Below are 14,168 nucleotides of genomic sequence, written 5' to 3'. Positions count from 1 at the left end.
TGAATGCGGCGCTCTGCTATGACGAGGCCCCGCTGCGGCGTCGGGAGCAGGCCACGCCCACGTACGCGCGTACGCGCGCTGGCCCACGTCGATGGGAGCGCGCCGGCGCCGCTGGGAGAGGCTCGCTGGGCGTGTTTACAGCCCGTGCGGGCGCGCGCAGGCCCGGCTGGGCGGGCCCTGCGGGTTTGACTGCTCGGCGGCCCCGCGGCGCAGGGGAGGAAGCAGCCGCTGGACGCGGATGCTGTGTGCCTGGGCACAGGGGCTGAGGGGTCCAGGGTGAGGGGCCGGGCCGTCGGCCGCTCGCGAGGATCTGAGGGAGCCGCGGCGGCGTCGGGGCGTCACCAGGCTCCAGTCGGGGTGCAGCAGCTGCGGAGGAACCCGAGGCGCCTTCTCCCTTTGTGTCCCGGGCGGGGTCCACCCAGAGGACGGCCCGCGGGCCGGGGTTCACCCCGGCACCCCAGGACTCTCCCTGACGCCCCGGGGCCGCGGGGGTAGCGCCTGCCTCTCCGCGGGTCGGAGATCCCCCGGGCTGCAGAGGCCCCAACCTGCCTGAGCCTTTCGGATACCCCTTTGTCTCTGCCCACCCCCCACCCCGATTTCCCAGCCTCGCCCCCCAGGACTGCTCGTCCCAGTAAGACCTCGGCGCAGAGGTTTGGTAAGTTTGGGTCTTGCTTTTCTCCTGAGCCTGGTTTTTGGAAGTTCTCGAGCCAGCTGCAGAGAGAGACTCAGGATTCAGGAACAAGGAATAACTGATAAACCATCCTGCCCCAGGGCCAGGAAGAGGAATTATCTGAAGAGGAAGTAGTCAAGTATTGGGGCTCTCGGGGATGAAATTGCCTCTTTCTTTCTGTTGCACATCTATGAAGAAATTGCATTTTGATGTGGTTACAAAAGGTGGGACACTGAAAATTTGCTCAGGAGATTTCAGTCTGTGCAGTTTGAAACGTGTTTAAAATTACATGTTTAAGTTTTACAGGGCAGGTAAAGTTGGAAAGAGTATGGGTTTGCTTAGCTATTGGGTATTACCTAAAGAGTTATACTTCTGCCAAATCGAGTTTTATTATTATAAACTAAGGGATGTTTGTGTTTAAATTGAGATGGTAAAAGTATTAACATTAAAAAAAGTCTTGATCCTAAAAACAACCTTTTCTTTTACCAATTTCATGCATATGTTTTTAAAATAAAGTGTGGCCGAATCTGCATCTTAAGAAATGGCTGCTGCCCCGTTTCCAAACTTTAGCTTCAATTCCAACTTGTGAACCTTTAGATGCATGGGCAAATGTTCTATTCTCTTTGTTTACAAGTGGCACTTTAAGAATATAAATTATTGAAGGTCAATAGATTATTGCTCTTCTATGCAGCTAAATTACTTGTGCTTATCTCTCCACCTTTGCACTTGACATCACATTCTAATTACTTTTTTATTTTGCTCTTCCACTAGATGGGGAATTCCTTCAGGTATACGATTTAATCTTATCTGTAGGCTCAGGGCTTGGCACAGAGGAGGGCCTCAAAAACCGTTGAGACACAACTGTAACATGCTGGGCTCTGTAAATGGTTTAAAAACTTTCAAACATTATGATGTGGGTTTAAACCCTTGGGAGAAAATATATTTTTATTTGAAAGTAGACTGCTAAGAATATTATTCTTTCTTTGTTTTCCTTTAATCCAAGAAATGACATCATAGTGTATTTTCTGTTGCTTTGTCACACTTAGCAACTCAGCTGAAATATCACTGGGGTGAGCATGTGTGAAATGTGTTTACCAATGAAAACTTAGAGCTGCCACCCATCTCCAGAGAAAACTAATTCTTAGTACCAACAATGCTCTGTTTAGTCTTGTGTTGGATAAAACAAGAAGTTCTTAAACTTTAGAATTTCAGTATGATCAGCATTTATAAAACCTTAAGACTTTTTTTGTAAAAATGATATGTCTTAAAAAAATTCAGACAATATAGAAAAAAAGATGAAGGGTGGGGTAACTTCCAAATCTTTCTACTTGGAAGTAACCAAACATTTTTTGAACAAACTTGCTAACATCTCCCTTCATGTTTACAACACATATTTTATGTTGTATATGAGAGCATACTTATAAATAAATTTGCAGTCAGTAATGTGTGTTGAGCATCTTTACATGTCAGTTCATAGGTATGTGGCTTGTCCTTTAAAATGACTGTTTATTATTCCATTTTAGATACCTACTCTAATTTTTAAAAAACATACCCAGAATGATGGACATTTAGGTCGTTTTCATCTTTATTCTTTTTTCGGTGTTAACTCTGGATATTTTTGCATACATGTGTGAATGTTTCCTTGAGGTAAATTCCTAGACGTAGAATTATGGGTTAAAGATAATGCTTTAACACTTCTGGTATTATCATATTACCTTCTGCCATATTGCATCCATTGTACTCTCAGAACTTTGAAAGCATCGAGTTTTGTCCATTAAAAAAAAGCAACCAAACTTTGCCAAAAAACTCTTCTTATTTTACATTTCTTATTACCAGTGAGATTACACATCTTTCCTCATCTTTATTTACCCGACAGATATTTTGATGATTTGCATCTAGCTCATGGTTGACAGTTCAAGAAAGAAAATTAAGGAAGGATGGATGCAAAAGCTCGCAATTGTTTGCTTCAGCATCGAGAAGCTCTGGAACAGGACATCAAAACATCCTACATCATGGATCACATGATTACTGATGGGGTTTTAACAGTATCAGAGGAAGAAAAAGTTAAAAATGAGGTAAAGCCCTCTGAGGCAGTCTGTGTTTTCCTGAAAATTCTAGAATTTATTTCAGAACCTGCATTGTTTTCTACTAATTTACATTATAGTACACTAAAATACTTATTTTTTTTTAGCCCACTCAACAGCAACGAGCAGCTATGCTCATTAAAATGATACTTAAAAAAGATAATCATTCCTACATATCCTTCTACAATGCTCTACTACACGAAGGGTATAAAGATCTCGCTGCTCTCCTGTGTGGTGGTGTTCCTATTGTCTCTTCTTCGAATGGCAAAGACTCGGATTGTGGAATAACTTCATATGGTTTGTATCCATGATCCCTTCTATTGCTTAGCTATTATAATGGTTACTTTGCTGCACTTTTATCTTATGGTAGATGGAGTCTGCTGAAGAGACTGATTAGCTTACTGAAAATTGTATGTTAAAAGATTATGTTAACCGAGGGGTGGGGGGCGGGAGAGGAGGGATTGGGATCAGAATGGGGGGGTTGCAATTGTATGGGGAATATAAAAATAAAATTTATTATTTAAAAAAAAATTATGTTAACCAATTAAAATTTTTTAAAAAGATTTATTTATTTATTTATATAAGCACTGGGTACAGTCAGAAGCTTGGGAGGGTGAGAGAATTCACCAGAGCCAGAGGGGAGAGCAGAGCAGGCAGACCGATGAAGCATACTGCTGAGGGGAGCAGTGGGTGGCAGGAGAGGTCTGCGCGCCATGTGGGACCCTCGCCCGGAGGCCAGGGATCTAGCCGGCACTGCTGAGGCTTCGGACAGCTTCACAACCCAGTGCTCAACCACTGTGCCACCGGGGAGGCCCACCAATTTACATATTTTTATTTGCATCTGTATTACCTTATATTTTCTTATTGCTCAGTGTGCTGAGGTGGTAATATACATATCCTAACTTTTAGAGTTAAGGCAATTTATATAAATAGAAATGTATAGAAAACCTTAAGTTTTCTAGTTCTGTGTTTTCATCAGGTTCATGCACAAGAAAGAATAAGAATCTTTAGAGATATGCTTTTAAAAGGAATTGCATTTTCTTTTCTTTGCACTCCCCTTCCAGTCTTCAATAGGAGAGAGAGAAATTGGAGAGTCAGGGAAGAAAAGGATGAGTAACGGGAGGTACAGATGGAGATTTCTGTTGTCTGTAGCTATCTTGAAAGATACATGTTTGCTATTTTTCTAGGTGTTTTGAGAAACCAGAAAGTTGAAATTAATATGCTATTCACATTTTCTTCTCCTTGGAAATTCTAGTATTTTGTTTTGATGTTATTACGCTGAGTAACCATTTCAAAGTTCTGTTCATTTTTCTTGTTTTGTTTGGAATTTCAGTGAGGACAATCCTGTGTGAAGGTGGAGTACCGCAGAGGCCAGTTGTTTTTGTTACTAGGAAGAAGCTGGTGAATGCAATTCAGCAGAAACTCTGCAAACTGAACGGTGAACCAGGATGGGTCACCATCTATGGGATGGCAGGTTGTGGGAAGTCTGTATTAGCTGCAGAAGCTGTTCGAGATCATTCTTTCCTACAAAGTAAGTTTTCATCATCCTGTGTTGCTGACTAAGGAGATATTCTTTAGGCATTGTATTAATTTCCTGTTAATACTATAACAAACGATCATATATTTGGTAGCTTACAACAATACGAATTGATTATCTTATAGAGCTGCAAGTTAGAGGTATTAAGTTCAAGGTTTCAGTACAACTGAGTTTCCTTCTGGAGGCTCTAGAGAGAATTCTTTCCTTGCCTTTTCTAGCTTGTAGATGTGGCTTGCATTCCTTCATGTGTGGTTCCTTTCATTTTCAAAGCTGGCAGGTCGTAGCATTTCAGTCTGTCTCCCGGATTATTTCCTTGTGTTGTCACGTGTTCTTCTCTCTGACTCTGACCTTCTTGTTTCCTCATAAGGGCCCTTATAATTATATTGAATTGCAGATAATCCAGGGTAATCGCCTGTTTCAAAATCTTCAATTACATCTACAAAGTCCCTTTTGCCATATAAAGTAACATGTACAAATTCTGTTGATTAGAATGTGGACTTCTTTGAGAAAGCCATTATTCTGCCTACTACAGACATGATTAATTTAGGAATATTTTGTCTATGTCTGTTGCAGCGAGACTTGGTAGTCAGGCCGGTCGATTCATGTATATATGTCAAATGGCACTTTTTATTGCCAAAATGAAACTACTTCCCTTGTGTCTTAACAATTGAGAGGATTTTAGGGTTGAAAAGGGATCTTTAATGGTTGTCTATCTTACATCCCTGACTTTCAGGCAGTATTAGACTTATATCTTCCTGTCATTTGACTGTCTGCTCTGGCACAGAGTCCTGTAGGGAAGGAGATTTTATTTTATTTTTTTTTTCGGGGAGGTTGGAGAGAAGATTTTAGAGAACTCTTCAGTGGGTCATTCTCCCGTGTATGTGGCTCTCTGTATTACACTGTTAATTATATTTCTTTAGTTAATTCTATCAGTTACTTATCTTTAAAAATAAACCTCTTTTAGGGCCTCCCTGGTGATGCAAGGGTTAAGTCTCAGCACCATCAAGCTATTGGCAGCCATTGTGGCACAAGTTCGATCCCCGGCCAGGGAGCTAACCCACATGGTGCAGCAGACCTCGCCTGTCTTTCCTGCTGCTCCCCCAGCAGTGTATTTCAGTCAGTCTGATTCTTCTGCTCCCTGCCCTGTCTCTGGTGAATCCTCTCACCCTGCACACCTCTGGCCTATACCCCAGCTCTTACGTATATTAATAAATAAAATCTTTAAAAAAAATCTTTTAGTAACATGTCTATTATATTAGATGTGCATACCAATTTTGCAGGTCAGCCTTCTAGATTGATTTGTTTTTTGCTTCAGGTGTCATGTATTTGTGAAATGTTTGAGAGCCCGCGGTGGAGTTTGGCTCTCTTTTGGGCACTGGGCTTCCAAAACGTCATGGCCTATGCATAGGAATTCACTCATAGTGAATGTCTAGTGGGGGAGACAGACATGTAGAAAAAGTATAATGTGTGTGATAAATTGAACAGTAGAAACAAGTAGAAGGTACAAAGTTAGAAGAAAGGAAGGAAGTGTGAACTCTCTGGGGGAAGAGGATGGACCAGACGGGCTTCCTGAATGAGATGACAGTTCAGTTGGAGTTTAGAGGGAGACCAGAAGTTTGCTAGACAGACTAGGTGTGGGGCTGAAGAGTAAGTCAGGGTAGTGGGTAGTTACTGGAGCGGGGAAGGGCAGACCGTGAGTAAAGTGTTGAGGACGTGTGGCAGGTGCACTGCTGACCTACGCGCTTGGCAGGTCAGGTATTCCTTGGTCGCAGAGCTCTCAGTCCCTGGCGTGGTGGCCTTCCTTCCTTCATGAGTTCTAGAGGAATTTAAATGCAGTTCTTGACTTCTAGTTGTTATTTTTTTCCTCAAATTTTATTGATTCGCCAGTCATTCACACAACTGTGCTTTGGGGTGTACAGCTTCACAGTCCACAGGTGCACATGGCTCACCCTCCATCAAAACTCCAATGCCAGTACCTGTCACCATCCCTCCCCATCCTTTGTGCCTATTAATAATTGTTTATAATACATTTGTTAAAAGGGCTTATGATGAGATGGCAAAATTAATGGACTAAACCTCTAAGGGATTTAGAAAGATGGAAACTAGGGCTCATCCACTGTACTGCCTGGCTCTGGTCTGTAGTCATAACCTGGGTCAACAGTCTTGGTCATACTTTTTTTTTGTTAAGATTTATTTATTTATGCATACAAGAGCTGGCGTACAGGCCAGAGGTGGGGGGTATGTGTGTGTGTGAGAGGATTCACCAGAAACAGAGTGGGGAACAGAACAGTCAGATTGACTGAAATACACTGCTGAGGGGAGCAGTGGGCAAGATAGTAGAGGTCTGCAGCGCCGTGTGGGTAGCTCCCTGGCTGGGCCGGGAATCGAACTCCTGCTGGGTAGCTCCCTAGCTGGGCTGGGAATCGAACTCCTGCTGCAGTGGCTGCAGATTGCTTCATAGGTTGCGTCTTGACCCTTGCGCCGCTAGGGAGGCCCTTGGTCATGCTTTTTGTCAGGAGTATGTCCTCACCCTTGTTTCCCCTTCCCCCCACCTTGTCATTATAAAGAAGTTTCCTGAGACTCAGCTCCATGCAAGTCTCAGGGCCAAGTATTTATTTTTATATATTTACTCATATTTTTTTAACCTCTACTGCAAAGTTTATCACCAATGATATTTCAGGATAAAATTAGCTTAAATTCCTCTATTGTGAAGAAATGGTTTTTCCTTTCAATATTAAGGTGAAATTTAAAAAAAACATATAAGTATACCTTTGATGCTGTTATGTTATTGGTTGTTACCAGGATAGACCTCTAAGAAAGTAGGATGAGGTTAATTTTCTCTGAGTAAAGACAACTTGTAATTTTCTCTGAATGAATTATAGGTACACACCTTATTCAAAGCTGACTTGCTCCCTCTTGTGCCCATCCATAGTCAAGATGTTTAGTCTTTGTGAAATGTGGAGTTAGTGCTTAGTATTGAACTAGCTTGTCATATTGTGATAGACTTGCAAATCAGGTGGTCATTTGGTCTGCCTTTCTTTTTAAAGATAGTAATGTTTTATTTTTTTCTTGCATGTTTTTAATACCCGATTTTTTTTAGTTTTAAATTTAGGAAAAATCTTTTGATATAGGTAATACGTACGTAAATTTAAATCTGTAGAGTTATTTGCTAGTTATATCAGGATATTCCCTTTGTCTTGTCTTTAATTCTGGGGTGATCTTTAAAAATTCTCCCCCATCCCCCACTTTAAAATTTTTAAATTAAAAAAAAAAACCAAAAAACTCTTAGGAGACATAGGTAGTTTAAATTTTCTTGTTTTACATATTGCATAAGTAGTATTTTCATTTACATGAAGTAAAAATTATTTTCACTTGTCCTCCTAGAGATAATCACGGTTAACGGTTTAGAGTGTGCTTTTTTCAAACATTTACCTATGCATTTGCAAACATGTACACAGACAGAACACAGCTATGTCATTAGGGAAACATCAGGAATTTACCATTTCATGACTATTGACATACACTGAAGGAAACCTAAGAGAACTTCAGGAGTAAAGCCTGGAGCTTGATGTCTACCATCTTCTAAGGCATTGGCACTGAAGCTTTCACAGTGCCATCTTTGCCCCAGTTACTGTGGAGTTCTCTTTCTCTTAATTATTTGTTATCTTTTACATTCTCATGCAGTTAGTTCTTGGTGTGTTACCAATTCTGATCTAGGTGCCCCCCCCCCTCCTTCTCAAAGCCTTTTGTCCCTACTCTATACTTCCTCCTCTAGGATCAGGAAGTTCCTCCTGTTCATCAACCTGTTCTTAGAATGTTTACCTCCTTGCCTTGTCTGAAACTGGTAGTTCCCTGAGGATCCCATTTTCTCTATAGCCCTCTTCAGTGGGTTTAGCACCTTTTTCCCAATATGGCCATCATACTACAACCTCAGAAATTGAATGATATTGTGCTTGCTTCTGTTGCCTCATCTAGACCATTAATACTTCTCTTTTTTTCTAGCTAAATTCTTGTCCTTTGAGGTTCATTTCTCAAATCTCTTCCTATTGTGCTATTGCCTTCTCACTTATTGGCTCTTAGAGTTCTTAATTCTAAACTGAAGCCCTTCTTCTGTTGGTCTTCTTAGTGAGTTCAGCATTTATGTGAATGAGTCATCCAGATCCTGGCTTCTCAGTGTCTTGCCTTCTTTATCTGTGGTGACCACTTTCTGTGCTCCCTGTCAGCCATATATTTCCCTGCTCACACGCTGGACACTTTGCCACTTCCAGAAATGCTACCATATTAGAAAATTTGACGTTAAACATTCTGTTCTATTCTTTGCTAACCCTCATCAAATCTTTTCTACATGTGCACTGCTTGAACTTTCTCACCTTTCAAGACTTGATTCTATAATATCCTCTTTTTTTTATTACAGATTTTTATTTATTTATTTATTTATTCATTTATTTATTTATTTATTTATTTATTTATACAAGCACTGGGTACAGTCAGGAGCGCGGGAGGGTGAGAGAATTCACCAGAGCCAGAGCGGGGAGCAGAGCAGACAGAAGGACCGAAGTACACTGCTGAGGGGAGCAGCGGGCAGCAGGAGAGGTCTGCGCGCCACGTGGGACCCTCCTCCGGTGGCCAGGGAGCAGCCGGGGATCGAACCGGCGCTGCAGAGGCTGTGGGCAGCTTCGCAACCCGGCGCTCAACCGCTGCGCCACTGGGGAGGCCCTACAAATACTTCTTTTAGATGATTTAGTTTTTAAAATAGTAATTTATTGTACTTAATTATTTTTGAATACCAGTAAATAAATTGCCCTTTGATATACTACAGCTTATTTATATTTGTAGCTAATTTTTGCTTTTTCTTATAGTTTTTAGGATCACATAATATAAATCTTAATGGTTAATGCCATTGGTATAGTCTAATGCTACTGTTCACAATGTTTTACACATAGGGACCCCTCTTGCATTTTTTGTATCTATCTGGAGCTGATTAAGTATAGTCTGTGAAGGCTTAAGATTTTGGCTCCTGATATGTATGTAAGTAAAAATATGTATACTAATGCTTAATTAAAAATAACACATTTAAGATATTTTATGGTTAGTGATAATAGTAATAAAGTCCATAGTACTTATTAGTTCAAAGCTTAATATTTGCAAGGTGCTCTGAGATCCATATTACTAATACTATTTTTATAACCCTTTACCATTAAACATAGCAAATTCACATGTTCTCATAATAACTCTGAAATAGGTGAGGTAAACAGTCTCTATATGAGAACCATAATGAATGAGTTATATGTTCCTGGACCTCAGTGTTTGTTTGTTTTTTTCGGGAGGTGATTGTGCCCCTCCTCCCCACCTCCAGAGGACCTCTGATACCTTTGGAAATAGTTTTGGTTGTCCTAACTGGGAAGGGGGAATCCTATTTTAGTAGCATCTAGTGAACGGAGGTGAGGGAGGCTGATAAACTGTAGTGCACAGGACAGTCGCTCACAATAAAGAGTTATGTGGCCGATAAAATCAGGAGTGCTGAGACTGAGAAACATAGTAGTAGTCATTTGAACACATAGGACAAAAATTGTAAAATTTCATTTGATAAGATTTTATCAGTAAGCAGCAGATTTACACCAAACTTCAATTTCTGCACATCTTCATCTTTCTTAGATTCAGGCTGTGAAGGTCCACGATACCCTACAAGCAAAATTTATACCCTAAATCAAAAGAAGTTGAGGATGTGATGAAATTGAAGATTGGAGCATCTCTGTGGCTTATCAGTAAAATCTTGGGAAGGAAGACTCCTGTTCAGAGACCTTACATTTATTATTTTTTTCATTACCAGGTTGTTTCCCAGGCGGTGTCAATTGGGTTTCAGTTGGGAAACAAGACAAACCTGGGCTTCTGATGAAATTGCAGAATCTTTGCACACGGTTGGATCAGGATGAGAGTTTCTCCCAGAGGCTTCCACTTAATATTGAAGAGGCTAAAGACCGTCTTCGAATTCTGATGCTACGCAAACACCCTAGGTACCGTCAGTCAGAGTTGGTGCGTGACGTCCCAGTGATTAATTACAGGCATCATGAGAACATCATACCCTTTTCTCGCTGAGATAGAGGGTCGAGAAAGAACCATTACTCATATACAGGTTTTTCTCTTATTTTAAAAATACAACTAAGTGGCTGTGCTGACCTAAAATTGCTTCTTTTTTCTGCTTTGCTACCTTTCACATAGTCTTTAAGTCTTTTAGACATTCAAGAAACAAATTGATTTCTTGGATGGAAAAAGCCCACTAATGTACCAAATAAAAAGTTGTGTGTGTGTGTGTGTGTGTGTGTGTGTGTGTGTGTATAGATATGTATATATATTTTAAACAAGAGGAAGAGGTATGGACTGTACATTTTCCTCTTTTACGATTTTAAGACACTGGTGACATAATTTTTTTTTTAAAAGAAGCTTAAAATGTCATTAGTAACCAGTAGTGTTTATTTATTTTTTTTATTTAGGTCTCTGTTGATCTTGGATGATGTTTGGGACCCTTGGGTGTTAAAAGCTTTTGACAATCAGTGTCAAATTCTTCTTACAACCAGAGACAAGAGTGTTACAGATTCAGTAATGGGTAAAGGTTATTAATTTGTTTTTTAGTGCCTCTGTGTTTTTAATTCATTTACATTTTAAATATGTGGCATATCAAATTACTTACTGTATCTTGTGATTTTATTGCAGGTCCTAAATATGTAGTGTCTGTGGAAAGTGGTTTAGGAAAAGAAAAAGGACTTGAAATTTTATCCCTCTTTGTTAATATGAAGAAAGCAGATTTGCCAGAACAAGCTCACAGTATTATAAAAGAATGTAAAGGTATGGTTATTTTGTACATCTGGGGCTTATAGAGATACTAATTTACTATTATGTTAGTTAATGAATTGGCGCAAGGGGTTAAGACGCAGCACTATGAAGCTATCTGCAGCCACTGCAGCATGAGTTCAATCCCTGGCCAGGGAGCTACCTACATGGCACAGCAGACCTCTCCTGTCTCGCCCCCTGTTCCCCTCAGCAGTATATTTCAATCAACCTGCCTGTTCTGTTCCCCACTCTGTCTCTGATGAATCCTCTCACCCCCTGCACCTCTGGCCTTTACTCCAGTTCTTGTTTCTTCCCACAAATAAATCTTTAAAAATTTTTTTTTAAAAAGAAGCTTAAAAAAACAACAACCTGATTTTTAAACTGGTAATAATTAAAAAATGAGGCCGTTTTAACACAGTGACTTTTTCTTAGGTTCTCCTCTTGTAGTATCTTTAATTGGCGCTCTTCTACGTGATTTTCCCAATCGCTGGGAGTACTACCTCAGGCAACTTCAGAATAAACAGTTTAAGAGAATAAGGAAATCTTCATCTTATGATTATGAGGCTCTGGATGAAGCCATGTCTATAAGTGTTGAAATGCTCAGAGAAGACATCAAAGGTTATTACACTGATCTTTCCATTCTTCAGAAGGATGTTAAGGTGCCTACAAAGGTAATGGAAGAACCAGCAATCCTTGTCATTGGGTATTTTCGCATGGAACCTTGATGTGGTGCTGAGGATATTGCTAAAGAATATTAGAAGGATGAGACCCTTGTCCTGAGGTGCTGGGATGCAGGATGTGGAAGTGCCACTGCTCTAAAACTCCATCAAGAGTTGAGTTGACCTCACATGAGTGATATGTTTTACAGTGGTTCCAGGGAAGCTGGACAAGCAGTGACTTTTCTCTCTTTTCTATCTTGAATAATTGGACTGCTTCTTATGAAATAGAGACAGTCAGATTCAGATATGGGGTATTTTTTTTGTGCATTAAATGCCTTGTCTACTATCCTTATCATGTATTTTTGTGACATATTAAATGCTTAAATAATTTGTAGGTGTTATGTATTCTCTGGGACATGGAAACTGAAGAAGTTGAAGACATACTGCAAGAGTTTGTTAATAAATCACTCTTATTCTGTGATCGAAATGGAAAGTCATTTCATTATTATTTACATGATCTTCAAATAGATTTCCTTACAGAGAAGAATCGTGACCAACTTCAGGTACCTGCGTCTCTGTCCATTTTTTAAAATTTTTAATTTTTGAATGATTTTAGGCTTGTAGAAAAGTTCAAATTGGTAGTTTCTTTTTAAATTTTATTGAGGTAACATTGGTTTACAATACTTCATGTAATTCAGAGATATAAGATCACACCTCTTCAGATGTGTGTCTCCACACCACACCACACCACTCCATTCCACACCATGCCACACCACACCATGGCACCCATGTTCCTCTACCATATTCCACTGGGCCCCTTCTACACTTTGCTCTCCCCCTCCCTCTCCGGTAGACTTAATTCTGCAGTCAGATTTTTAGAGTCTATTACTAGTTTGGTTTTGACTTACAATTTGTTTTGTTTCTTTATATTCTATTTATAAGTGAAACAATGCAAAATTTTCTTCTGACTTACTGCACTTAACATATCCTCTCTAGTTCTTTCCATGTAGTTCCAAATGTGAAGAGTTCATCCTTTTTTATTGCTAGTAGTATTCCACTGTGTATATATACCTCATCTTCTTAATCCACTCATCTGTCCTTGGGCACTTGGGTTGTTTTCATAACTTGGCTATTGTAAAGAGTACTGCAGTGAACATAGGAGTAGATATCAAGGAATCCTGATAAAGAAGAATGGTGGTATCCTAGTCCTAGACTTCAAACTATACTATAAAGCTTTGTTTATACTGTAAACAAACCAGTATGGTACTGGAATAAAAACACACACACAAACCAATGGCATAGAATTGAAAGCCCAGAAATAAATGCATGCATATATGGACAGTTAATCAGTGACAAAAGAGCCAAGAGTATACATTGGAGAAAGGAAAGTTTCTTCAACAAATGGTGTTAGGAAAACAGAACAGCTACACACACACAAATGTTACACAAAGATTAACTCAAAATGGATCAAAGACTTGGATGAATGTCTGAATCCATAAAATACACTGAAGAATGAAAAGCAAAACTCTTCAGAACTTTGGCTTCAGTGATGTCTTTGTGGATTCATTTCTGTTGGCAAGAAAAACAAAAGAGAATTTAAACAAATGGGACTACATCAAACTAAAAAGCTTCTGTACAGTGAAAGAAAACTATCATTAAGACCAAAAGACTTCCTATTGAATGGGAGAAAATATTTGTACATCACACATCTGACTAGGGGCTGACATCTAAGATCTATAAAGAACTCATTTAGTTCAACAAAAAGAAGACAAAAACCCAATCAAAAAATGGGCATAATTGCTAAATAGGCACTTCTCTATAGAAGACATACAGATGGCCACAGTCACATGAAAAGATGCTCATCATCACTTACCAAGAAATGCAAATCAAAGCCACAATGAGATATCATCTCACAACTGTGAGAATGGCCATATCAAAAAGTTGAGAAACCAGTGTTTTTTAATGGATATGGAGAAAAGGAAACCTTATACACTGATGGGAATGTACTCTGGTCCAGCCCTTATGGAAAACTGGAAATTTCTCGAATATTAAAAATAGATCTATATGGTCCATCAATTCCATGCTTAGGTATCTACCTAAAGAATGCAAAAGTATAATAATACAGTTTATGCATATAGTTTCACCTAGCTTCCCCCAATGTTAATGTCACATAACCTTAATAGGAAATAATGATAATAATGATAAATAATGATAATAATAATGATACAATGCTGTTAATCTACAGGCTTTATTTGAATTTTTCTAGCTTTCCCATGAATGTCCTTTTTGTAGTCCATCAGTATACTTCAAATAATTGAAGCCTCTATACTTTCCTCAAATCTGAAATTCCTCAACTTTATATTTTTATCATCACTTTCAGGAGTCCTTGC

The 14,168-nt window shown here is 39.5% G+C and overlaps 1 protein-coding gene across 1 annotated transcript in view; it reads left to right on the top strand.

The window, feature by feature from the left end:
• Positions 1-211: 211 nt before the first annotated feature.
• APAF1 (apoptotic peptidase activating factor 1) overlaps positions 212-14,168 on the top strand; it is a 54,759-nt gene continuing 40,802 nt past the window's right edge. Inside the window, exons 1-9 of the mRNA XM_054696839.1 lie at positions 212-655; positions 2,547-2,745; positions 2,862-3,051; positions 4,088-4,285; positions 10,122-10,305; positions 10,783-10,895; positions 11,003-11,134; positions 11,552-11,790; positions 12,174-12,341. Of these exons, the coding sequence (XP_054552814.1) occupies positions 2,608-2,745; positions 2,862-3,051; positions 4,088-4,285; positions 10,122-10,305; positions 10,783-10,895; positions 11,003-11,134; positions 11,552-11,790; positions 12,174-12,341 (1,362 nt within the window). The 5' untranslated portion in view covers positions 212-655; positions 2,547-2,607. The remainder of the gene's footprint in view (positions 656-2,546; positions 2,746-2,861; positions 3,052-4,087; positions 4,286-10,121; positions 10,306-10,782; positions 10,896-11,002; positions 11,135-11,551; positions 11,791-12,173; positions 12,342-14,168) is intronic.

This window comes from Talpa occidentalis, unplaced genomic scaffold (genome assembly GCF_014898055.3).
Source record: "Talpa occidentalis isolate TD23 unplaced genomic scaffold, MPIMG_talOcc4v2.1 talOcc4.16, whole genome shotgun sequence".
NCBI classification, from domain to species: Eukaryota; Metazoa; Chordata; class Mammalia; order Eulipotyphla; family Talpidae; genus Talpa; species Talpa occidentalis.
This window is presented reverse-complemented; position numbering and strand designations above follow the sequence as displayed.